Consider the following 26,535-nt stretch of genomic DNA (forward strand, 5'->3'; position numbering starts at 1 on the left):
CCACGACTTCGTGTGGACGCCTACCTGTGAGACGGCCTTCAAAAACCTGAAGTCCCTTCTCACTAACGCACCAGTTCTAGGGGCACCCGACTTCCAACGACCCTTTCTTCTGCAAGTCGACGCCAGCGACACCGGTATCGGTGCCGCCCTCTTGCAAGAACACAACGAAGTTCTTCACACTATCGCCTACTACAGCAAGAAGCTGTCCCCTGCGCAAAAGAACTACTCCATACTTTCTAGAACGTAGCTTTTCAACAGAAAGTGAAAAGCTTTCCCAAACGGTGGAGGTGTAACGTAATATTAGATATTACGTCATATGTGTAATTATGTTATAGAATTGTGTTCCTTTGTATTACATAACTATGTTCATATTTCTTGTCTATGTATGTATTGTAACAATGTTAAGCAGTAACGCCCGTCCACTATATGTAATCTTGTCTACGTGCTGAGAGAGGTGCGCACTCTTGTAGAACAAACAGACAAGCGAAATCCTGAATAGTTCGGAGCGCACAGATTTGACAGTTACTAAATAAATAGATTGTTCAAGCGAGTCGAGGGTCCTAAAACTACCCATGTTGACGTGTTAACTTACCCTCCTCCCCCCCCCTTTCACTCACCCGCACCCTTAACCGGAAGTATCCGGCTTCCGGTCCAATGGTATATAAGCGGTGGTAACCGCTGACTCGTCGTCATATTCCCACATATTGATCTCTTGATAAAAACTAGAAGGTTTAGATTCATGAGACGATTGGTGTGAAGTGATCACCCTTTTTGCCTACATTACGTGTCTGATATACATTGCATTACTTTACTTATATTTGTACTTATTACTTATTCTGATGCATGTTCCTGATCTCTTTGTACTTAGATAGTACCATATTGCATACTTATCTTGTGTTTCTTATTTGAACGATAATTTCCATAATCGTGTAACGGTCCCATTGACCCTACTGCCCATTCTCTTTTGTGTTGATTGCCTGTAAATATTTTCCAATTAATAATTTCGTTTACTAGTTTTATCGCTAGTTTAATATTCCTTTCCTGGAATCTTCTTTGTTACCTTTACTTCTAGTCTTACGAATTATCTAGGCCCTGACCAGATAGTTCAGTCCTACAGTGGCTTCTAGAAGTGCGCTGGTTCTTAAGCACTTAGACGTTATACGTAACGTCTCTTCACATACCAGCGCCCGTAACACAGTCGAGATGAAGTAGCAGCCAAGTATTGATCGATTTTGACTTCATTATAGTTTTGTTCCTTGATTTAGCACACTTTACCCTTGATAATGAAATAGTTAATGTCATAGCCTTTACTTAGGATACTACAAAAAGCAAGGTAGGATTTCTCTTCTTCCACCCTTTCACCAATCAGATTATTAGTTTCAAGTCTATCCATCATTCTATCTATCTATCTGAAAAAACACTGCCTTAATTGTTATTGAATCCAAATTCAAACGTCCGATCTGAATGGACTAAAACAAAATCAAATCCAAAAGGAAGTGAACGAAGACTAAGATTTTGGACCAAGACTCACTAAAAATAGCAGGAGTATGATTTTATTCCAATTTATACGTGATATGAAGAAGTTTTTGCTAAGAATGTGTTCAAAACTGGGATAATTTAGTTGCAGAGTACATTATTTTTTCTTTTTGCAGATAAAGAAAATTTATTGAAAAGTTTTATTTTGTTAAAAAAGAAACACACACACACACACAATGTTCGCCAACGCAGGACCGACCTTCTTAACGCCTCCCCTCCCTTTCAACTCTTCAATATCTTATTAACGACGCAGGAGGCGACTCGCCAAGTTAACTCGTTACATGTTCCGTATCCAGCAAAGGATTGAAGGAGGGAGGGAGGGAGGGCGCAGGAATTTTGGGAAGAAAGGTGGACGCACCTCTGTGGAAGGTTGTTCCTGCGGGAAGGAAGGAAGGAAGAAAGGAAAGGAGGAATGAAGGCGTTTGTTGGTTCGTTAGGTTGGATCATCGAGCGAGGAGGCTGCTCCTGTAATTCGAGACCAGTTGTGTAACCACAGAAAGCCATTTCACGGGCGGACCTGTCGTCTGCATTGTTCCAGTCTCAGGAGAAAGGGAAGAATAGAGAGAAGAGAAAAGGAAGTAGTACGTGAAAGAGAGAAGGCAGCTGGGAGAGATGAAACATTAGAAAGGTGAAAAGGAGTGGAGGAAGGAAAGTGTAGTAGGTTCATGTGAGGGGAAGGAAGGAAGGAAGGAGGGAGGAGAGTTTACCAATAACACAAGGTGTGTTCTATAGAGGATGAACCGGCGACAGAGTCGGCAAGTTCGTTTGGTTTAATTGGTACTTCCCTCACAAAAGAAGGAAGGTCTGAATTATCCAAAAATCTGGACTGTGCGTTACTGGAAGCGCTCTCGAAGAAGGAGAGGCTGCGGTGGCGGATTAAATACCTGGCTGGCCGACTAAATGTTGGGAGTCTTATGTAGACTTTCCCACTCAGGAGAAAGTCTACGCAAGTGTAGTGTATTCACATTAAAGAAATGATTAGGTTAATGGCGACATGTGCCTTCTGTTTCTGTTTTGCTAAATGTTGAATTCGCGCGCTTCCCGGAGCGCCATAATGTAAACAGTGTGAAATACACACAGTGCCGGAAGCCTATGTTTCCTTCAACCCTTCCGTGTAACCATGGAGAACAGAGAAACTAATTGGCACCTAAGGAAAAGCCAATACATAACAATGGCGACGAGGATCAAAGTGTTTTTTCTGGTGGTTTAGGCCAGAAACAGTGATAAACGGTCTATATGCATGAAAACATTCTTCAGCTACGCGCGTCGTAACGCGGGGGTAAGCTATGCTAGAGGTGACCACACAGAGTGTAGGTGCCTTTGCTTATATTGCTTCCTGTTACACAGCACCGGACATCACTTGTTTTCTCCTACATGAGAGGAGAAAGGGTTACAATTTCCTAGTGTGACGTGTCTGATAGTTTTCTAGCCACGAAGCTAGACCAGGGTGAAAGATGGCATCTTCAAACAAGATTGGGCCGTTTAACCCTGAAGAACTCCCTTTTGATGTCTACTTGGCTTTGTTTGAAGCCCATGTAGCCACACAGGATATAACTGATGCTGGCAAGAAGAATAATCAGTTATTTGTGTCCATAGGCACCAAAATGTTTGGAATTTTAGCGAATTTGACGGCACCAGATATGCCAACTACAAAGACATATGATGAGCTGATAGAATTAATGAAAAACCATTTCATTACAAAGCCATCCTATCACCGAAGCTTGTGTTCGTTTCAACAAAGGCGTAAAGTTGAAAAAGAAACTGTGAAAGAGCTATATGCAGACTTGAAGAGACTGGCAAAGGATTGCAACTTCGGCACCATGTTTGATGCCAGGCTGAGAGACCAATTGTTTATGGCAGTGGACCATGAACCCTATTTCAAATACCTACTAGCTGAAGACCTGAAAATAGAAGCATTAACATCTTCAACACTCCTAGAACGCATTCTGTCACTTGAAAAAGCTCACATGGGGGAAGGAGAGACAGGTAATCCCAGTTCATCAGGTACAGTACAAAAAGTGCATAGCAAGACTGTGTCAAAGTGTAAGCATTGTGGTTTCCTGCATCCAAGTTCTGCTTGTAGGTTTAAAGACTCGGAATGCCACTATTGTGGTCGACAGGGTCATTTAGAAAAAAATTGTAGATTTAAGCAAAAGGATGCATACAAGCAAAATAGCTCTAAAAGTTTTAAGAGTAAAAATGTCAAATCAGTTTCTGAACAGGAACCAGAGCATGAAGAACACCAGTGTAGTGCTAATAATGTTGTTGATAAAAGCATGTTGCTGAAAGTTTCTTGTAATTGTCTAAAATCTGTTAAACCAGAAATGTACAATTTTGTGTTAAATGATAAATCTATACCTTTAGAGATAGATTCTGGTTCATGTGTTTCACTGATAGGTGAAAATTGGATAAAAGTACTAAATGTTAAAATGACTCCATCTTCCAAAGAATTGACTGCTTATGGAGGTCATCAAATAAAGGTAAAAGGTCAAGTTGATCTTGTAGTAAGGTTTAATAACTATAGTACAAATCATGTATTTTTGTTACTGATTCAGACTGTAATGATTTATGTGGGAGAGATTTAATGAGCAAAGTAGGCATAAAGATAATTGGTTTAGATGAAGCTTTGAAAGTGAATTCAGTAAATGACATGGATGTTTCTGATAATCCTAAACAACTTTTGGATAGTTATAAAGTAAATGACAATTTACCTATTAAAGGAGTTGAAGCTAGAATATATGTGAAAAAGATGCTACTCCTAAATTCATCAAAGCAAGGCTAGTGCCCTTAGCACACAAAGAGTCAGTTGATATTGCCATACAGGAGCTTGTAGAAAATACTTCTTTGTCGCGGCTAGTGCCGCTTAAATTGTTTTTATCGGCTTAAGAAACCTGCACAGCGAAGCTATAGCGGTAATCCCCTACCACACTCCTGGCCAAATGGCCACTTCCGGAAGGGAGTGTGTGGTTGGACATTCCGCATAAATCATCGGAAATTTAAAATTCCCGGCTCTGTGCAGGTGGCGCAAGCGTCTACAACCCCACCTCCCCCTCCCTATCCCCTCCCTTCTTACTCGGCTGCACGGATTGAGCCGTCACTTCAATGAGAAATGAAGGCTTCGCCTGTGGGAGGAGGGAGGGACCCTAAATCTGTGCAGGTTTCTTAAGCCGATAAAAACAATTTAAGCGGCACTAGCCGCGACAAAGAAGTATTATCGGCTGAGAAGAAACCTGCACAGCGAAGCTATGCATGAGACGAGGATAGGTGGGAGGAGAAGGTGAAGCCCAAATTGTAGTCAAGGACAGGGCTCAAGCCGTTATTACGTGTGTCTCGTATGGGAGACTATTCATCTTATTCAGTAGAGGGGAGACAAAAAGCATCAAGTACTTATATCGATATCAATATCAATATATATATATATTCATTTATTTGTTTATTTTTTATAAAAATAATATTGTACAATTTACATAGTGCATAAATTCTATGTAGAATATTGTATCTTGCTCAGCGGTTCCTGAGCCTTCCCCTACTCCTCGGTCGCCCTTTGCCCCCCTTCTTTTGCGAAAGAGAGGGATGGAGCCGTTCCCATGGCGACACATGGGACAGGGGTGATCGAGTGGTAGAGATACCGTGTCCTGAAGGAAGTTGCGGATGCCCAGCCCCCGAGGTCCTGCACCCGTTCCACAGAGTGGGTGCGGAGAAACGCCAGCGATGCCGCGAGGCCTCTGATGTTGTGGGCGTGGGGGGCATGGCCCGGGTCGGCCTTCTCTATAACGCGGCAAAGTAGACGCGTCAGGGACCTCGGGGTTAGGGGGTTCCGAGATTTCGAATTGTAGAAGAGATGATCCTCGGACACCCCTTCCGTGCGTTCCACGTAGTCTTTAAACGCACGGACCGGGCACAGCGGGTGTGGGTTTCCTTCCTCCAGTAAGGATGGTATTCTGATAGGGCCAATCATGTCGTCCGCCTGCTCATTCTTGGCTAGGAATGTAGGTGATGGAGCGAGAGTTAGGGCAGAGCAGTCCTCCTCCAGTTTGGAGAAGGACTGGTGGCGGGTGATCGCCGCCAGCTGTGACGCCCTGTAACCCGTAGCCAGGGCGAGCAGAAAGACGGCACGTTGAAGGAAGTGTTCCTCCTCCATGATGGTCCCTTCGAACGTCAGGTACTGCAGAACACGATGCAAGGACCAGGCTAGGACCGGCTGACGTCTCTGCTCTCTCGAGGCGCGGGTTGGGAGGGTTGTTGGATCTGGATGACGGTCGGGACCGTAGCGAAGACGCGGTCTGTCGCTTCCTGGTCGAACAGACCTGCTCTCACCACGCCCCGGCGAGCTATCTCCGGGGCCGACCGCGCTGCAGACTGACGAGCTGCCAAACGAGCCGCGGTGAAGGCCCTCGCTGCTGGGGGTAGGGCTGATGACGCCATGTTGGCTGTACCCTCTGCCACGGTAGAGAGTGCCGCCAGGGTGTGTCTGCATACAGAAAACACGCGAATCAAATTAGTAGGGCGAGAAGGATCCCAATCCCCGGAGGGTGTAATAAAGTCACATCGCTCAATTGTAGAACGTAAACATATGCGAGGCCGAGGTCGTTTCCGAACGACCTCGTCCTCGGGCGCTAGTCAAGAGGCTCCGTCCTGGGTGAAGACGCTACCTGAGCGTCTCTCGCCAGGACAGGTCTGGACCCTCTGTATAGATTGAAATATCCCACTCACCTCAATTCTTCCCGCGGGAAGTCCTCAAAGCTCGTGGCGAGCGTCGTCAGCCAGTTCCTCATCATCGCGATTGCCGTGACGGTCGAGATGGTAGAGGCAAGGTCTTGTCTGGTCGAGGCCTCCGTCGTCAGCAACTTAGCCTCCGGTTCACTAAGTTGATGGGGGAGGGCGGGGTCCCTGCCCGAGTGCCATAAGCAATCGCGCAGGCCCTCCGGCGCGAAGGGTGGTGGCAGGACGACGGGGAATGATGAAGGGATATGCCGTCGAGGAGGAACCGTCTTGGGTTGGTCTTGGGCCCGCTCGAAGAGAGCAGGGATGTCTAAGGCCTTCTCCCCTTTCTCCTGCGGGAACCAGGCGTTTGGGGAGAATGCTACCGCCGGTGAGTCCCTCGACCAGTCGACAAACATATGCCCATCAGGGTTTAAACGAGGGTTCTCCAGGAGAGCACCTAATGCGTCCAGAGTGTTAGAGGTGGAAATCCTGGAGGGCGTGGAGGCCGGGGCGGAGAGGGGTCGAATCTTATATAGAACCTTAGCCCCCTCCGCGTCGTTGGCCCACTTTAGGATAACGTCATCTCTCCTCCTCCAGCCCTCCGGTAGCGAGTAGTCGGGAGACCAGGCCACTAGCTTGTGATCTTCTCCAAACGAGTACTCCCAGGACCGGGGAAGGTCACACCATGAGAAGGGGCGGAACTCAAGAGTCCGTCATGGTAGGAGGATAAGGTAAAGAAGAACTGTAGTGGTCCTCCACCCCGTCCAACCCGACGGACGTCTGAGTGGGGGGTTCCTCCTGAGAGGGGCCTTCTAGTCCTATACCTGTCGCCGGCACGGAGGGGCGGAGGGAAGGACCAGGAGGGAGAGTGGGAGGGGGGGCTAGAGCCGTAGGTTCAATAGGAGGTTGCTCTGGAGAGGGGTGCGTTATGATTTGCGCGGCCTGAAAGGCCGGATAATGTGATAGGGCCGATTCAAGGACGGGGCCTATCAGGGACGGAAGGAGGGCAGCCACTTGGGCAGCCAGAGTTCCCTCTCCCCTCGTTTCGTCCTCCGGCTCCCTGCCCTTGTGGGATTTACGGTGAGGAAAAGGAGAGCGAGGAAGGGAGGGTGAGTTGGGGGGGAGAGGCTGTGGAGGGTGGGGACAAGCTGAGCGTCCTGGACCTCGGTGAGGCAGACCTCTTTTTCGAGCGAGATTTCCTGCCGGGTTCACGTGAGTGAACTAGGGAGGAAGACGAGTTCGTGGGGGTGCTTGACAAAGCAAGCCGGATGTATGGGGCTGCCGAGAGGCCTGAGGACGCTCGGGGACACCATACTCCGCAACATCAGACTCGTCCCCTTGTACTCCGAGAGGCCCAGGTTGTCCACCAACGGAAGTCTCGGAGACATAGGGAGACGGATGGCGAGGGCGAACGAGGCCCAATTCCACGCCTAACGCCGGATCCGCCCACACCAGGGGGGGGGGGTCGTCAGCGGATTTCAATTTCCGAGCTCTTGCGCCATGCCTCCCGAAGGAGTTCGAGGGCGGCTAGCTTGGAACGGGTTTTGGGAGGAGCAGCACGAATCTCCTCAACCCGCGCTTTGCACACAACGCAGGCTAGGGGGTTAAAGCCAGCTTGTGAGAAACAAGGGGCATGGCGGGAGCAGAGGTCGTGGTGGCCGTCTGACGAGATCCTGGCTGTGCAGCCGGATTCCACACACAAGCGTTTGGTCTGAAAATAGAATAATGATAATCATAGACGGGGTGTCCCAAAGGTGTCTGGACACAACACCGAAGGGGAAAAACTGCAGGAGAACAGGTAGGGCTCCCTACGAGAACACAAGAGCACGAGCAGGAACCAGACTTACCGGCATGAAAAGAAGGTGGGTTGTTGAGTGACCGACTCGTCTGGTTCCGCGATGCTAAGTGACGGCTCAATCCGTGCAGCCGAGTAAGAAGGGAGGGGATAGGGAGGGGGAGGTGGGGTTGTAGACGCTTGCGCCACCTGCACAGAGCCGGGAATTTTAAATTTCCGATGATTTATGCGGAATGTCCAACCACACACTCCCTTCCGGAAGTGGCCATTTGGCCAGGAGTGTGGTAGGGGATTACCGCTATAGCTTCGCTGTGCAGGTTTCTTCTCAGCCGATAATAAAGTCATAGAACCTGTAGCTTATAGTGATTGGGCTTCACCCATTGTACCCGTCTTGAAAGATTCAGGAAAAATGAGAATTTGTGCTGATTTTAAGCATTTGAATGGTCAAATTAATATTGAGAAATACCCACTACCTAAGCTTGATGAAATGTTGGCTACAATTGGAGATAATAAGGTGTTCTGTAAGCTTGACTTGTGTAATGCATATTTGCAAATGAAGGTTTCTGAAGGAGACCAGAAATACCTTGTTATCTCAACTGAAAGGGGATTGTTTAAATACAAAAGACTACCTTTTGGACTGGCATCAGCGCCGGGAATTTTTCAAAGGTACATATCACAGTTATTAAGTGATATTGATGGTTTAATTGTTTATTTAGATGACATCCTTATATGCGCCAAGTCGAGAGAAGACCAAAGTGATAAAGTTAAGCTTGTTTTGAATAAATTGGCTGAAGCTAATGTCCAGTTGAATCTGGGAAAATGTGAGTTTAATAAAACTGTCATTGATTTCCTTGGTTATGTAATTTCTGGAGAAGGCTTATCTCCATCACCAAATAAGGTTAAAGCTATTCGGGATGCTCCTGTACCAGAAAACTTGCATAAGCTACAGTCATTTCTTGGATTAGTCACCTACTATAGTAGATTTATCCCTAAGTTTTCTGATATTTTGTCACCACTCTATGATTTAACAAAAAACAATGTCAAGTTTGTATGGTCAAACCAGTGCCAAGTAGCTTATGATGTAATTAAAGAAGCTTTATGTAAATCTAATGTATCATCATGCTTTACAGGAAAGTCAAAATTGATTCTAGAATGTGATGCTTCTCCAGTAGGTGTAGGGTGTGTATTGATACAGGTTGAAAATAATGTTGAAAAAACCTATTGCATTTGCTAGTAAAAAACTTACTTCTGCTGAGAAAAATTACTCACAGACGGACCGGGAAGGGCTAGCATTAGTGTTTGGTGTCACAAAGTTTCAATACTATCTATTAGGTAGGAATTTTGAGTTGAGAACGGATCATAAACCACTGCTTGGATTATTTGGAAAAACAAAGCAATTCCAATAAATTCAAATGCAAGATTAATCCGGTGGTCTGTTCTGTTGTCACAATATATCTATGATCTTGTTCATAAAAGTGGTAAAACCAATGTGGTTGCTGATGCTTTGAGTAGGTTACCTATTGATGATTGTATCAATTCAGGTACACCACCAGAATATGTGAAACTTATAGAAAATTTCAATGATTTTAACTTTTCTTTTGAAGTTGTACAGAAAATGACAAAAGCAGACCCTGTACTGAATAAATTAATTTCTCAGGTAAAATTTGGATGGACTAACAACTCGGATGTTTGTAGAGAATATTCTCATGTTAAAAATTATTTATCAATTCTTAAGGGGTGTTCTATTTAAAAATAGAGTTATTGTTCCATCTGCCTTAAGAGCTAAAGTGTTAGAGCTACTGCATTCCAGTCATAATGGAATTGTGGCAGTGAAAGCTGAAGCCAGAGAAAACATTTGGTGACCCAGGCTTTCTGATGATATTGAAGAGCTTGCAAAGAGTTGTAATGAATGTAGTGTTAGAAATAATCAAGCTTCTTCAAGCAAATTGATGTGGAATTTTGCTAGTAAGCCTCGGAGTAGGATTCACATTGATTATTATGGACCAATAGAAAATAAGTATTCTTTTTATCTTAGTAGATTCTTATTCCAAGTTTATTGATGTTCAATATACTTCAAGCATGACAAGCGGTAATAGTATGGAATTGTTAAGAAAAAGCTTTGCTAATTTTGGTATTCCTGGTGTAATTGTTTCGGATAATGCTGCTTATTTTGTTTCTGCTAATGTCAAAGAGTTTTATGAAAGAAATGGAATAAAACTGATCAATCCAGCTCCATTTCACCCAGCATCTAATGGATTAGCTGAGAGATATGTTAAAAGATTTAAACAGGGAATGCTAAAATATCACAGTCGATCAATTAACACAATAGTAGGTTTCTGTATAACAATAGGAGAACCATTCATTCAGGTACAAAAGAAAGCCCTGCAAAAATGACGTTTCACAAATTTTAAATCTCCTCTGGACATATGTAAAACGACTAAAACAAAGGAGGAAGAAAGTGTGCTAGTTAACAAGAAGAATGCTCTTGATTGTATAGAAAGCAGATTTGAAGTTGGACAAGCAGTTTTTGCAAAAAACTATTCTAGAGGTGAACCTTGGTTACCAGGCATTATTATTGAGGTTACAGGTGTCAGAAACTATGTTGTAAAAGTGTTAACCGAAAGTGGAGATTTAATTTGGCGTAGACATTGTGATCAATTGAAAGCTAGGTATAATACTATTAAAAATGGAAAATCACCAGTTTCTGCATCTTCTCTGTTTAATTATCAAGTTGAAAATTCACTTATTAAATCAACTATTAGCAGTAATGTTGGAAACAAGGAAATTGTAAATGACTGTGTTGGCAGTGATACCATTTTGCAACCTGCAGGTGCCACTGAAGTACTTCCTAATCATAACATTGACAAATCTGTTAATGAACCTTATGTTCCTACTGAGCCTCTATTGAGGAGGTCAAATAGGTCAGTGAAACCTGGTAAAAGGTTAATAGAAACCATGTAACATTTTATTTTGTGTAAACACATCAAAAATAAGAGGGGAGGAATATGTAGTGTATTCACATTAAATAAATGTTTAGGTTAATGGCGACATGCGCCTTCTGTTTCTGTTTTGTTCAATGTTGAATTCGCGCACTTCCCGGAGCGCCATAATGTAAACAGAGTGTGAAATACACACAGTGCCGAAAGCCGATGTTTCCTTCAACCCTTCCGTGTAACCATGGAGAACAGGGAAACTAATTGGCACCTAAGGAAAAGCCAATATATAACAGCTAGCTATGTTTTTTATAGATTTTTTTTTTATGTATATAGTATGTAAAGAAAGTACCATTAGAATAAAAGAATGGAGTGTAAGTGCACGGAAAGAGTAAAACCCCATTGGAAATCCGAAATATACCGAGAATGAAAGACAGAAATAGGCGAAAAATCTTTTGATGACCATGCACCGATTTTAGTCATTTTGTTTTCAGCAAGAAAAAAAAAAGTCTTTGAATGGTAAAATAAGGGGGATTCGGCACCAAAAATGGAAACGAAAATCCTAATTTACAGAATGTGGGGAAATGAGAGGAAATTATGTGATCCCCCCCCCCATAATACTGAGTTAAGCGTCTTAATTCGCTAGCGACCAAAATAATGGATTCGCAGCGTTTGATTGGCGCTACCATATAGTCAAGCATATTCTCGTCTAGCGTTTCAGTAGCGAATAGAGACGTTAGCGCCTAGCATAAGAAAAAAACAACAACAACGCGCTCCGTCATCAGATTCCCGAGTCTTGATTTGTTTCCGAACTTGTCCTATGTTGAATTTTCAAGTGTTCTCTTACCTTGTTTTCAAAAGATTGATTGAAATGAAAAACTACACAGACGCTTGAATGAGACAAGCATAACAGTTCTGTCATGAAGATTCCCACCTATGGAAACAGGGGTGTGGCATCACCTGCGTACGTTCCTACTCTTTACTTCCACCCGAATTTCCAGGCACTAGTGTCGCTCTGAACAATCATTTCTGTGTTTCGTAGTAAATGCCACTCATTTGTCAGTCGGTGTCAGTGATGTGAAAGTCATTCTCAGGGAGAAGATTTGGAAACTTTGATGCTAACAGGACAATGGAAGGGGTGGTTACCCTAAATAAAAGCGTAGACTCAGAGGTGACTTGATACAGGTTTTTAAGATTCTAAAGGGAATTGACAACATCAAAAGTGACAAAATGTTCACACTGCATGAGAATCAGACAAGAAACGATGGTCTCAAACTGTCCGGAAATAGATTCAGTTTGGAAGTGGGTAGAAACAACGTTGCCAACCGTGTAATTAATGAATGGAATAAACTTCCTGCAGAGGCAGTGCAATGTAGTTCAATTCGAAGCTTTAAGAATCATTTAGATGAACCCCTAAGCAAAATGCTATAATATAATTTATTCTATATTATTTGTTTTGTTGTTGTCTGTTTATTATCATTTGCTTTATTCACATTTATTATCAATTATATGTCAATTTATGATTATTTACTATTTACCTGTTTGTTTATCATTCAACTATACCTATGGATTTATTTATGTATTTTACTTATTATTTACATTATTATACTTTTATACTACGACTGTCCCTCCGTTATGCTGTCCCCCAACCCCTTGTTGCTGTCCTGTACCATTTCTCTGAGTATTCTCTTTCTGTGATGCGGGAATTCCCTGTGGTGGGGGAAAAGTATACTGCCACCAAGTTTCCCACTTGGATCGTAAGAGGCGAGAAGAAAGGGACGGGGAGAGGGACTAGGCATCCTTCTCCCTGTAGCCCCAAGGGGCAATATCCTAAAAAGCAAAGGAAAGGCATAAGGGGTGCTGGAGGGCCTCGGGCCAGCACCCTAAGGTTTGGGTCTTTTAATGTGCGTGGATGTGGTACAGATGAGAGTAAAAGGGAAGAGATAGGTAGTATGTTTGTGAGAAGAAAGTTGGATGTGTTGGCTTTGAGTGAAACTAAGTTGAAAGGGAAGGGTGAGTGTAAGTTTGGAAGTGTAAGTGGGAGGTTATCAGGAGTGAAGAGAGGGCGAGGGAGGGAAGGGGTGGCTATTCTAGTAAGTGAGGAGTTAGGTAAAGGGGTAGTGGAGTGGAAGGAGGTTTCCTCAAGGATAATGTGGATGAAGGTGAAACTGGGAAAGGAGATGTGGGTCTTTGTAAGTGCATATGGGCCGGGCAGTGAGAAGAGCATGGAAGAAAGGGAGGCCTTTTGGATAGATTTAAATGAGTGCATAGAGGGTTTAGGAAGAAATGTCAATGTAATAGTACTGGGAGACCTTAATGCTAGGGTGGGAAATGGTCCAATCGATGGAGTGGTTGGGAAGTGTGGAGTTCCAGGAAAGAATCGTAGTGGAGAGTTGATGGTGGAAATGTGTCTAGAAAGAGAGTTGATGATAGCAAATACAGTGTTTCGGAAGAAAGTCAAGCATAAGTACACATGGGAGAGGGTGGTGGAGGGAAGGGTGGTAGATAGAGCGCTAATGGATTATGTAGTGGTAAATAGGATTATGATAGGAAGAGTTAAGGATGTACATGTGCTAAGGGGAGAGGGTGGGGGAATATCAGATCATTTTTTGGTGGAAGGTAAGCTGAGAGTGGAGGATAGATGGAGAAGGAGGAAAGGGAAAAAAGGTAGGGAGGTTCTTAGAGTGAACTCCTTGAATGAAAAGGAAAAGGAGAAGGAGTACGAAAAGAAGCTGAAGGAGGAGTGGGAGGGAGTAAAGGATAGAGCAGAGATGGGTGTGGAGGAGGAATGGGGATGGTTCAAGGAGGGAGTCTTAAAGTGTGCAAGGATGGTGTGTGGAACAAGAAGGACAGGGGGAAATAGAAGAAAGGGTAGTGAATGGTGGGATGAGGAAACAAAGAAGGTTGTAGAAGAGAAGAAGCGAGCATTCACAGATTGGTTACAAAAGAGGACAGGGGAGTCATATGAGACGTACAAAGAAAAGAAAAGAGAAGTAAAGAAAAAGGTAAAGGAGGCAAAGAGGAGAGCAGATGTGAAATGGGGTAGGAGTATGACAGAAAATTTTGAAAGTAATAAAAAGATGTTTTGGAAAGAAATTAAGAGAGGAAGAGGAGGCGAATCATGTAGGGAAGAAAAGGTAAAAGGTACAGATGGAGAGTTGATAATGGAAGAGAAGGCAGTGAGGGGAAGATGGGCAGAATATTTTAGGGAGTTGCTGAATGTGAAGGAGGATAGGGAAGGAAAGATAGCTGCAGTGGGAAATGCGAAGAAAATGAGAGTGATGAGTGAGGAGAATGGAGGAGAAATAAGGAAGGATGAGGTGAAGGCAGTTGTAAAGATGATGAAAGCAGGTAAGGCACCTGGTCTGGATGGATGTCATGCAGAATGTCTGAAAAAGGGAGGTTCAGTGATGGTGGACTGGTTGGTGAGGTTATTTAATGTTTGCTGGAGAGAGGGTAGAGTACCGGAGGACTGGAGTAGTGCCTGTATAGTTCCTCTTTACAAGGGAAAAGGGGACAAGTGTGAATGTAGTAATTTCAGAGGGATTAGCCTGTTGAGTGTAGTAGGGAAAGCTTATGGGAGGATCTTAATTGAGAGGATTAGGAGAGGAACAGAGGGAGTAATTGGTGAGGAACAGTGTGGATTTAGGACGGGTAGAGGTTGTGTAGATCAGATCTTTGTGGTAAGACAGATATGTGAGAAAGCTATAGGAAAGGGGAAGGATGTTTTTTTTGGCTTTTATGGATCTGGAAAAGGCTTATGATAGGGTAGACAGAAAGGCACTGTGGGAGGTTATGCAGATTTATGGGATAGGAGGAAAGCTTTTGGGAGCTGTCAAGAGTTTTTATGTGAGTAGTAGAGCATGTGTTAGGATTAGAAATGGAGAGAGTGAGTGGTTTGAAGTAAAGGTGGGACTTCGTCAAGGATGCGTTATGTCGCCCTGGCTGTTCAACTTATACATGGATGGGGTGGTGCGAGAGGTGAATGCTAGGGTAGTGAGTCAGGGATTGGAGATGGTTAAAGAAAATGGAGAAAAGTGGGAGCTGAGCCAGCTGTTGTTTGCGGACGACACTGCGCTTGTGGCAGGGTCAGAGGAGGGATTGAGGAAGCTGGTGGCAGAGTTTGGGAGAGTGTGTGATAGAAGAAAGCTAAAGATAAATGTGGGTAAAAGTAAGGTGATGAGATGTACAAGGGGTGAAAGTGGCAGTAGACTGGAAGTGAGCATTAAGGGAGAGCGACTGGAGGAAGTGGATAGTTTTAGATACTTGGGTGCAAGTGTAGCAGGAAAAGGTGGAGTGAAGGTGGAGGTAGAATGTAGATTGAGAGAAGCGAGTAAATGCCTTGGTGGTTTAAAGAGTGTAATGAGGAATAGACATTTGGGAATGAATGCGAAGAGGAGACTGTATGAAGGAGTGATTGTGCCAACAGCACTGTATGGGGCAGAAACGTGGAACATAAGAGAAGAAGAGAGAAGGAGTTTGAATGTGTTTGAGATGAGGTGTCTGAGAAGTATGGTGGGGGTTACTAGGCTGGATAGAGTGAGAAATGAGGAGGTGAGGAGGAGAACAGGGGTGAAAAAGGAGCTGGGAGATAGGGTTGATGAAAGAATATTGGGATGGTTTGGACACATGGAAAGAATGAGTGAAGAAAGACTAGTAAAGGAGGTATGGAAGGCAGATGTGGAGGGAGTGAACATGAGGGGACGTCCTAGGATGAGGTGGATGGATGGGGTGAAGGGGGCTTTGGGGAAGAGGGGAATGTCTGTTGAGGAAGGAAGGGAGAGGACGGAAGACAGAGGTGAGTGGAGAATGGTTGTATATGGATGATGTTGTGACTGCATGAGGAGGAATGGGCAGGAGGGTGGGGGGTGGGGTAGTATGTGTGAGTAAATTTTGACGCAGCCCGAAGGGATTTCTCCCCGTCCTCGCCTTATATGCAAAGGGGGACGGAGAGGGGGGGTCGCCGATTAAATGAAGCGGCCTTGCTGTGGATGTACTGTTTCTTGCGACACTGCTTCTGACCCAGGGCGGTGGGCAGGGTGCAGGGATGACCCGTCATCCAGGAGGTGCTCAGATGAGAGGGAGGGTGGGAGGGGTGTGGAGTGTATTTAGGGATGAAATGGGTGGGAGTGTTTTTATGCCTTCCCCTTTTTGGCTACCTCCCTTGGAAGGGGGACAAAGCCTTGGTATATGTATGTATGTATGTATGTATTATATTTTTATTTATTTATATATTTATCTGTTTATTCATTTATCATTATTATGATTTTTCGCATCTGACCTAGATATGGACCAAAAGGTCTCCTGTCGGCATGCTCCGCCTTTGTAATCCTTTGTAAGAAAACACACTGAGGATCCAATGCTTTGAGAGATTCAGACAATGAGTCAGTTGGATTACAATTGTGCAGAACAAGGCTGGCCCAAATGCCAGGGAAAGGGGAGGGAGGCAGTAAATAGAGGAGGCCCCACAATTCCTGGCACCGGCCCTGATTCCGGTTGGTTGGCGCCAAACGATTTGATCAAGCTGAGGGAGGGGGCGGGCGGGGTCGGGGACCTGGTCACAAAGACAGCGGCCAGGAACGAGAGAGCTCACTGGTTTGGGGTTAGCCTTATGGAAAAATCATTTGTTTCAGTTCGTTTCAAGGGAGGCCCTATCCCAGCATCCATCCATCCTCAGAGCAGTCGGCGTGCCATCTGGCCACCCAAAGAGGACTCCTTGACCACTGAGGCCACAAAGTGTATCAGGGATGTTGCAACATTGTACTGAGATTGTCTGGTGCAGCATGTGTAGGGTAGGTCACTGGTTGAGGATTAGTGAGGTTTAGTTAGGGGCCAAACGTTTGAATAATTTGAGGAGGGGGGGGGCTATGGTCTTCATATGTGAGTTGTTGTTTTTTACCATACACATGTTTTGTGATGCCTCCTATATTATACATTTATAATCCCTCTCGAGGGATCTTCCTCCAAATACATTGATCTAATGGTACCCCGTGAAGGGACCTCATGTAATTTGTGGGAGGAGTATATTGGTGGGATAGTGACCAGAAAATGTGGAAGCTAAAAAATGTAAAAATGCAAGGTGGAGGGGGCGGGGGGCGGGGGCAGTCCCCCCCCCCCACACACACCTAGAGGCTACTGCCCTGTAGAAGCTGCGATGCTTTCTCAATATAAAAACCAAGACATCTCAGCCTGAGTGGCTTGTGTTGGGTGGTGCACTTAACCGACCACGCAAGTACATATCTTCTACAGCGATAATAAGTAAAATGCTACATAAACATTAAACTTTTATTCCTTATCTTATACTCACTACAATTACTTCCTTTGCACTATCGAGATGAAAAGGTTTGAAATAGGTGAACAAGGACTGTTTCATCCCTAGATGTACATTAAACTCGTGTAACTTGTATAGTCACTGAGCTACGTGAAGAATTATCTATATATTTCACGGAGACTTGAGGTTTCAGCCAGCTCAGCGGGAGAAGGGTGAGCAGGGCTGCTAACCGAATACGCAGGATCGACTGAGATTCTTTGAGTGAAGTGCCACTAATTTAGAAATAATCTCATGACGCAGGCAACTACATTTGGCCTCTATCAAGTCTTTCTGACAGATCATTAATGGCACCCGGAATCACAAACCAAGAAAAACAATTTGTAGAACACAAAGAAACATTATATGAAATGTGGATAGAAAGAAACACAAGAAAACAAACTCTACGTCAGTAAGATATAAAGAAAAACAAAGTATCCTCGAGGAACTGCCGATGTAAAGACTCCAACTCCACACCTACATATACGTAACCTACCCCAAGTAAAATCAACTTTACTGCAACGATAAAGAAATATACATAGAATGAATTGATATAAAACAATGTACGTCTGGGAGTGGAATAAAAGATAAGAAATAATTTAAGCCAACAACATACAGGAAATTCATTTAAGGTAAAGTTTAAGTCGAGACTATCCTATGAGCATAGTTCCAAAACAGACATACAGTAAACATACATATGGAATAATGTACCTTAGAGTAAATCTAGGTGAAACAGGTTTTGTTTCTTAATGTTTAAAAAAGATGAATAAATAAAATATGCTAAATACCCCTTCTTAGCAGATGTTTACAATTTGTCCGAAAAAATCTCGAACTGGCAGAATATTACATTTTACGATGTGCTGTAATCATCTTAAGAAATAAATATCTTCAAACCCTGTGATTAATGTGAATAAATGGAGTGGTCAAACTTGCTTTTAATTGTTTTTAGGCCTTGACGAAATAAATATCTTCAAACCCTGTGATTAATGTGAATAAATGGAGTGGTCAAACTTGCTTTTAATTGTTTTTAGGCCTTGACGAAATAAATATCTTCAAACCCTGTGATTAATGTGAATAAATGTAGGTCAAACTTGCTTTTAATTGTTTTTAGGCTTACGGTACCTCGAGTGATAGAAACTCGATCCGGTGGGGTAGGTATGAGCCAAATTTTATACCACTGGTCAAACTGTCAAAATACACATTCCATTTGACCAACGATCAATCTTCACCTCCGGTGGGGTAGGTTTTAGCTTGTGTAAAGGTCCGGTGCGGTCCGATGGAGTCCGGTGCGGTCCGATGGAGTCCGGTGCGGTCCGGTGGAGTCCGGTGGGGTAATTAGTCATACCGTTCAATCAGTTGTCATGGTCCAGTGATGCCACCTATATAGATCAAGCAAATGATCTACATATTTTGTGGCTCATTTTAGGTTGTCAGATTTTACTAAATAATTCTGATTAATTGACAGATATTTAAGACCCCAAATTTAGTGGAAGTTAGTATCATTTGATTAAGTTACTCCTTAAAACACATCTTCTATGATGAACCTGAACTGAACCTTCTCTGAGTTACACTGCCTATTGTGTTGGTAAACAAATTCAAATTGTAGTAATAACCAAGCTGAACTTGATTTACAGTATCAGTAACAGGTTTGTATTGACACTGATTTTACCATGAGCGTACTGCATGTTGTGTAATAAATGATCTTTACTGGGCCAAAGCATGTTACGAATCTTGGTTAATTTTTATGTTTAATGTGGGAAAGTTCTTGACCTTGTGGAACTGTTCTTTAGAAAAAACTATCGGCTATGGCTGCTACATACCTTGATTTTTTTTTTATTGATAAATGTGTATTGACTTCTTTAAGATATCAACTTACAAATATGTAGTTGGCTTAGGTAAAAACCCAATCAGCTTGGTACATTGTGTGGTACCTTTGGGGGACCCAGTGTGCCTATTCATCATATTATTATCAGATATATTATGGTTTGTATACTTTTATTGTTATTTTTGATTAATAAATATGTACTGACATAGAAAATCTAATCTTATAAATATGAAGTGAAAAAATTGTGATAGATTGCCTACTTCACAGGTATGCAAAGGCCCAATGTACCTGGTACATTTCTTTTTTATGAATGTGAAATAACTCATATCAGGTCTAATTTTGTTTTTGCAATTTTGTATCGTGAACTTATGTTCATGCACCAGCCCAAATGTCCTAGGGTGCAGAAACATCTATGGCCCAAATGGCCTAGATTCGGGACATTTTGGTTGCATTCTAATATACCGCTTTTAGGTGATGTCTCATTACAACTTATCACATTTAAGTTAAAACTTCTTCACTGAGTCAAATGTGAAATGTTAGGTATTTTTTTTGGTTGTGCACATGTATGCGATTTAGCATTAGAAAATTAGATATTGATTTTATGAATTATAATATATGAATATAATATGCAATTACCTTGGCAGAAATAAATTAAACACCTTGCTACAACTATCGAACGAAGCTGCTAGGATACATTCGAGATGACATGTCTGTCCAGTCTAGTCATTGTCGGTTAGACGATAGCTTTCACATCGTGGACCAGGTGTTCTCCCACTCCAGGTGACATTAATAAGCGCTGTTACAAAGACAATAGAGCTTCCATGGATATTATGAAAGAACACGGGGTTCTGCCATCATCTGTTTATCGCCCGAGGTAAAATAATGATTAGGCTGTCAGCATCCATGACAATGACCTGCATGATCTTTAGAATTTGAGGTACTGAATTACTAAATATAGGTTAGGTTATGTAGGTTAGAGTAGGTTAGGTTAGAATAGATTAATTTATCATCCTCACAATACTTCGACCCTGGCATCTATCAGAAGAAATACGGCATATCATTCAACCACCATTACTTCATTAGTAAATTGGTTTTAGCAACATTTTGTTATTGATTTCTGCCAAGAACATTGCATATTACGTTGATGTAATATACATGCATATACCAAAGGCTTTTTCCCCCTACATGGGGGGTAGCCAAAAAGGCATAGAAACCACTCCCACCCATTCCATTTTCTATATATTCCACTCCCCTCCACCCTCCTCCCTCTCTCTTATCTTGTATTATAAGTCACAAAATTAATCATTTTTCTATTGCTATATCACAAAGGTGTGCACTTCTAAAAATTTACCAAATGTTAGATTTACTTGTATTTCATTAATTCATTATAGGTTCATATTTACTTGATTCATAGTCTTGATGTAGACAAAGAATTTTAGGCTTTATAAGCAAATTTTTATTCATTTAATGCAAGTTAGTTTTCATACAAGTCCTATATATGTAATGTGTTAGAAAATTATTTATATTTCTTATTCATATGAAATGCTCAGACTTTGAATCCTCTATTAACACAACAGGTATCAAATAAAGTACTCAAGAATGAAATGGAGTATACTTTGTTCATTTCAAATAAATTTCTATTATTTCTTGGTTGAAAATTAAAAATAAATATATATATTTTGTTCTGAAGCAAAATAACTGACATATCAGGTTTTCAAATGGGTGTGTAGAAAAAAAAGTTCAAAATGTTTATTTACCCTTATGCTACAGGCTAATAGAAAATGTTATTCTTTTAAGGTTGTCAGACACTTTCTTGCTTAATGTTGGCCTGGGAAGTATCAAAATATACAGATATATATATATATATATATATATATATATATATATATGTATATATATATATATCCATATGTATATATTTATATTTGCATATGTATATATATATATTTGCATATATATATATATATGTATATATATTACATATATATATATATATGTATATATCTATACATCTTTATATATATATATATATATATATATATATATATATATATATATATATATATATATATATATATATATATATATATATATATATATATATATATATATATATATATGTTAAGGACTACTATTACACAGCACATGCGGACCCAGATCCCTGGGTCCGCTAGCAGAGGCCATTGCTTTCTTTGTAACCTAACATTTTATATTGGACAGATATATCAAAACTAGAAACCTAACATTGTATATAAGACAAATATATTATTGACTTATTCAATGCAGTATAAGTTAATATAAACTTTTATAGTGAAATAAGAAACTATTTTCAAGGCAATATTATGCTTTGAAATACCAATCTTTGCCGGACTTAACAGGTATTATTGTATGAGGTTAGTGGACACCAGGCTTGGCGATTTTTTTTTTATCTAAATCAGATTTATTTGATTTTTTTTTTTTTTTTTTTTTTTTTTTTTTTTTTTTTTTTTTTTTTTTTTTTTTTTTTTTTTTTTTTAGATCTGATTACTAAAGGACATTTTTAGCATATCAATATAAGGAGCAGTGTTATATAGACTTGACACAAGTATACAAGGAACGGTACAAGCCTACATGTATATATTATTGTGCAGCCCACAACGAGTTTCAACAAGATTCTTGTTGAAACTTGTTCTAGGTGAGCAGCTTCTCACTGAGTCAGTTGCTACTTTGGAATCAACCAGGAAGGATGTCTTCCGGAGCTGGCAGAGTGGTTCCTTCAGGCAGAAAAAATTATCCTGCCTGGAATTATTTTGAAAAACTACCAACAACTTCTGGCAAAGGGTACCGAGCTAAATGCAAAGACTGCATCCAGGAACTACAGGGCATTGTTTCAACATTAAAATCTCACAGAGATAAATGCCAAGGTCAGCCACAGCATACAGAAGAAGGAATTGATGACCCAGGTAAATAATTTCACTTATATTGTGTGCATTTCTCCCTTTTCATACACAACTATATAAATTTGATGAACAATGGAGAGCATATGCAATAAAAATGTGAAGGCCTAAAGAGATGATACTTCAATTAAAAGTGGACTCAATCCTGTGTGGGCTGAATTCCAAGCCCACCTATTTCATATCCTGTTAATTATTTCCAAATAATTTAGTGGCTTGTGTTAATATGATCATTATCTAAAACAATAACTACTCTACTCAAAAGTAGCCTAAATCACACTGTATTCATTCATTTATTTATTCATTTATGAATTATGCAATATGCTAAAATTTTCTGTTTCCATTTCAGGATCTGTATTAACAGCTTCAATCCCTTCATCATTGGGTCCACTTGGATTATCTGCAAACCTGACTCCACCATTAAAAAGGTCACTATCAGACTCCTCCACAGGCGCCACTTCTGCTAAATAGTTTTCATCTAAAAGAAAGTCATCAACATCTCTAGACAGATTTATCATAAAAACTTCAGCCTTTCAAAAGGAAAATCTCGACAAAGAAGTTGCAAGAATTATATTTGCTACAAATTCACCATTTCGTCTTGTTCAGCATCCTCAGTTTCTCATGATGGTTCAGAACCTGAGGCCAGGTTATATTCCTCCATCCAGAAAAGATATTGCTGATAAGTATTTGGATCTTGTGTATGAAAAGGAATATAAAAAGTGTGCAGATGACCTGAATAATGAAACTGTATGTCTTTCAATTGATGGGTGGTCTAACATCCATAATGAGTCCATAATATGTCACTCTAACAACATCCACTGGTCAGATTTATTTAGTTGACACAATAGACGTATCAGGGAAACCTCATACTGCTGAATATCTTCTACAACTTGTACAAAATTCGATCAAGAAGGCTGAGCAAAATTTTGGTTGTCACATTGGAAGTGTTGTGACAGACAATGCAGCAAATGTCACCAAGATGAGAAAACTCTAGGAGGAATCGAGTGAACCTGAGCATACCGTCCTCACATATGGCTTATACTGTTCCTTGTATACTTGTGGCAAGTCTATATAGCACTGCTCCTTATATTCATATGCTAAAAATGTCTTTTAGCAATCAGATCGCATCTCAGATAGCAATCCCACAATATTTAAAATCTATAAAAAAAAAATATTCTATTTAAATCAAATAAATCTGATTTAGATAAAAAAAAATAGATTTTTTATATTTTTTGAAATGATAAAAAAATCACCAAGCCTGGTCTCCACCAACCTCATACAATAATACCTGTTAAGTCCGGCTAAAATTGGCGTTTCAAAGCATAACAGTGCCTTAAAAATAGTTTCTTATTTCACTATAAAAGTTTATATTAACTTATACTGCATTGAATAACTCAATAGTTGATATATTTGTCCTATATACAATGTTAGGTTTCTAGTTTTGCTATATCTGTCCAATATAAAATGTTAGGTTACAAAAGAAGCAATGGCCTCTGCTACTGGACCGAGGGATCTGGGTGCGCACGTCCTGTGTAATAGTAGTCCTTGATATATGTATATATATATATATATGTGTGTGTGTGTGTGTGTGTGTGTGTGTATATATGTATGTATATATGTGTGTGTATATATATATATATATGCATAAATACATATATAAACTATATATATATATTTTTGTGCATATATATGTGTGTGTGTATTTACATAGTTGTATTTACGTAGTTGTATTATACAGGAAGGAAGCTATGCTCATGGTGACCCGTCTTTGTATCTCTCAGCATTAATTTTTTTTCCTAATATCTGAATAGTGTTTGCACACACTGTTTCTTTGTCTAATTTGTTCCAGGCATCTATCATTCTGTGTGGGAAGCTATTTTTTTTTTTTTTTTCAAATCTCTTCTGTAATTATCTTTTTTGAATTTCTTTTTGTGTCCTCTTGTTTTTCCATTGTCCCACTTCAATAAATCATTCTTATCTAAGATTTCCATTCCTTTCATAATTCTATAGATAGTAGGTCTCCTCTTTCCCTTCTTTGTTCCAGAGTTGGTAATTCCAATTTGGACAGTCTTTGTAAGAGAAAGGCCAAACGCAGAGTGCGGGAACCAATGTATTTAACGTTTCGCCCAGCAGGGCTTCTTCAGAAATAAGACAGTGGAGAAACAAGGCTGGTGTTAATGTTGTTAAAACCAGCTTGGTAACAGTTGGCAATCTTATAAAAAGCTGAAAAACTAAGAGTGGGGAAAATGTTCGCCAAGCAGGTGTTTACTGTGTGCCTTGTTTAGGTTGTAAAAAGGTCTACATTGGTGAAAGTTTCTGTGGTATTGATAAAAGAATATTGGAACATAAATATGATATGAAAACTTACAATATGAATAATGCCATTGTTAGACATAGATTCGATACAGGCCACATTGCTGACTGGAATGATTCATAAGATTATTGAATATGAAAACCATAATATGAAATGTAGATGTTTTGAATTGGCTTTTATATCTCTGGTTGATAATATAATTAAAAACAATGGATTCTTTACAATAAATTAACCTTTAGGAATTTTGATAACCAAGTAACAAGCAATTTACGCAAATTGTTTACACCAGTTTTGTTTGTTTCTCCCTGCAAGCTTGGGCTATATAAGGAGTCAGATGTTTCTCCACTGTGTTATTTCTGAAGAAGCCCAGCTGGGCGAAATGTTAAATACATTGGATCCCATACTCTGTGTTTGGCTTCTCTTCTGTGTTGCGGTCGTTGCTGCTTTTACTCATTTGGACAGTATTTGTTCATATGTTGTTTTGGAAAGAGCTGCTGCCACTTTTGTTGTTGCTCTGTGTATTTTTTCTATTTTTTTTTTTTTTTTTTTTTTTTATTTTTTTTTATATTCTTTTTGGTACTGGGTGCCCATAGTGTTGCTGTGTACTCGAGTTTTGGTCTTTATTAGTGTAATTAAACATTTTTTTACCATTTTCTCATCCAAATAGACAAATGCCACTTTTATTGACCTCAATAAATTGTAGAATTCTCCGACTATTTTATTAATATGTTTGTCCAGTGTCATGCCTTTGCTGATCATCACTCCAAGATGTTTTTCTGAGTTTACTTTTTTGACCTCTTCTTCACCAATTTTATAATCTCTCGATATTCTGTTTTTACTTTTTCCAAATTCCATTGTACTACATTTCTTGATATTGAATTTCACTTCACACTTTTGAGTCTATTTCCAGATCTTGTCCAAGTCTTGTTGTAATGAGTTGCAATCCTCCTCCGTTCTTACTTTCTTTAGTATTTTTGTGCTGTCTGCAAAGAAATTCATATAACACTACTCCTTCATCCTGGGGTGGGTGGGTGTATACATATATGTATATATATTTATTTATATATATATATATATATATATATATATATATGTATATATATATGTATACATATATATATATATATATATATATATAAATATCTATATATATGTATCTATGTATATATATATATATATATATATATATATATAAACACACATATACACATGTTTCTGCCCCATAGAGTGCTGTCAACACAATCACACCCTTTCATACAGTGTCCTCTTTGCATGCAGTCCCAAATGCCTTTTTCTCATGACACTTTTTCTCCCCCCCTCCAAGGCATTTACTTCTTCCATCACCACTCCTCCTCCTCCCTTTCCTAGGGCCACATGTGACTTCAAATAACCAAAGTTATCCACTTCCTCCAGCCTCTATTCTTTAAGACTGACATCCAACTCTCTGCCATCCTCTCTCCTTGTACATCTTATCACTTTACTTCTATCCATATTTACCTTCAACTTTCTCTTATTGCATGCCTTCTCAAACTCCACCACTAACTCCCTTCCACAAGCACAGTGTCTTAAGCAAACAACAACTGGCTCATGTCCCACTTGTCTCTATTTTCTTTAACCATCTCCAATTCCCTGCCCAATACCCTCACCTTTACCTCCTGCACCACCTCATCCATGGGCACATGCCTATCACAGTCCCACCTTTCCTCAAACCACTCACTTTTTCCATTTCCAATTCTGACATGCTCGACTAATGTCATAAAACCTCTTGACAGCCCATAACAGCTTTCCCCCAATCCAATATGTCTGCAAAACTTTCCACAGTGCCTTCCTGTCTACTGTTATAAGCCTTTTCCAAATCTATAAAGGCCCAAAAACAACCTTACCTTTTCCTAAAGCTTTCTCAGATATCTGCCTTACCACAAAAATCTGATTCATGGAACCCCTACCTTTCCTAAATCCACACTGTTCCTCACCAATTACTACCTCTGTTCCTCTCCTAATCTTCTTAATGAAATCCATCCCATATACTTTCCCAACTACACTCAACAAACTGATCCCTCTGAAACTACTACACTCACATTGGTCCACTTTTACTTTGTAAAACAGAACTATACTGGCACTTCTCCAGTCGTCCTGCATTTCATCCTCCCTCAGACACACATGAAACAACCTCACTAGCTAGTCCACT

General features: G+C 40.7%; 2 protein-coding genes across 2 annotated transcripts in view; one reads left to right on the forward strand and one right to left on the reverse strand.

Moving 5' to 3' along the window:
• Nucleotides 1-5,719: 5,719 nt before the first annotated feature.
• Nucleotides 5,720-6,656, reverse strand: LOC143022839 (uncharacterized). The gene is made up of 2 exons (XM_076181218.1): nucleotides 6,250-6,656; nucleotides 5,720-6,007 (listed from the first exon to the last, which is right to left on the reverse strand). The coding sequence occupies exons 1-2, from the start codon at nucleotides 6,654-6,656 to the stop codon at nucleotides 5,728-5,730; spliced, it is 687 nt and encodes a 228-aa protein (XP_076037333.1). The 3' UTR covers nucleotides 5,720-5,727.
• Nucleotides 6,657-18,852: 12,196 nt separating this feature from the next.
• LOC143022836 (BTB/POZ domain-containing protein 6-like) overlaps nucleotides 18,853-26,535 on the forward strand; it is a 50,287-nt gene continuing 42,604 nt past the window's right edge. The window contains exon 1 of the mRNA XM_076181216.1: nucleotides 18,853-18,921. The gene's annotated coding sequence lies outside the window, so the exon portion shown is untranslated. The remainder of the gene's footprint in view (nucleotides 18,922-26,535) is intronic.

This window comes from Oratosquilla oratoria, unplaced genomic scaffold, assembly GCF_046742065.1.
Source record: "Oratosquilla oratoria isolate Oo_2021 unplaced genomic scaffold, ASM4674206v1 SCAFFOLD199, whole genome shotgun sequence".
Classification (NCBI taxonomy): Eukaryota; Metazoa; Arthropoda; class Malacostraca; order Stomatopoda; family Squillidae; genus Oratosquilla; species Oratosquilla oratoria.

What these genes read in the sequence shown, in the direction of transcription:
- LOC143022839 (XM_076181218.1), bottom strand. Translation starts at nt 6,656, where the DNA reads ATGTTTGTCGACTGGTCGAGGGACTCACCGGCGGTAGCATTCTCCCCA. An exon ending in TTCCCGCGGGAAGAATTGAG is followed by an intron (nt 6,008 to 6,249) that starts GTGAGTGGGATA and finishes TTCTGTATGCAG; the next exon opens with ACACACCCTGGCGGCACTCT.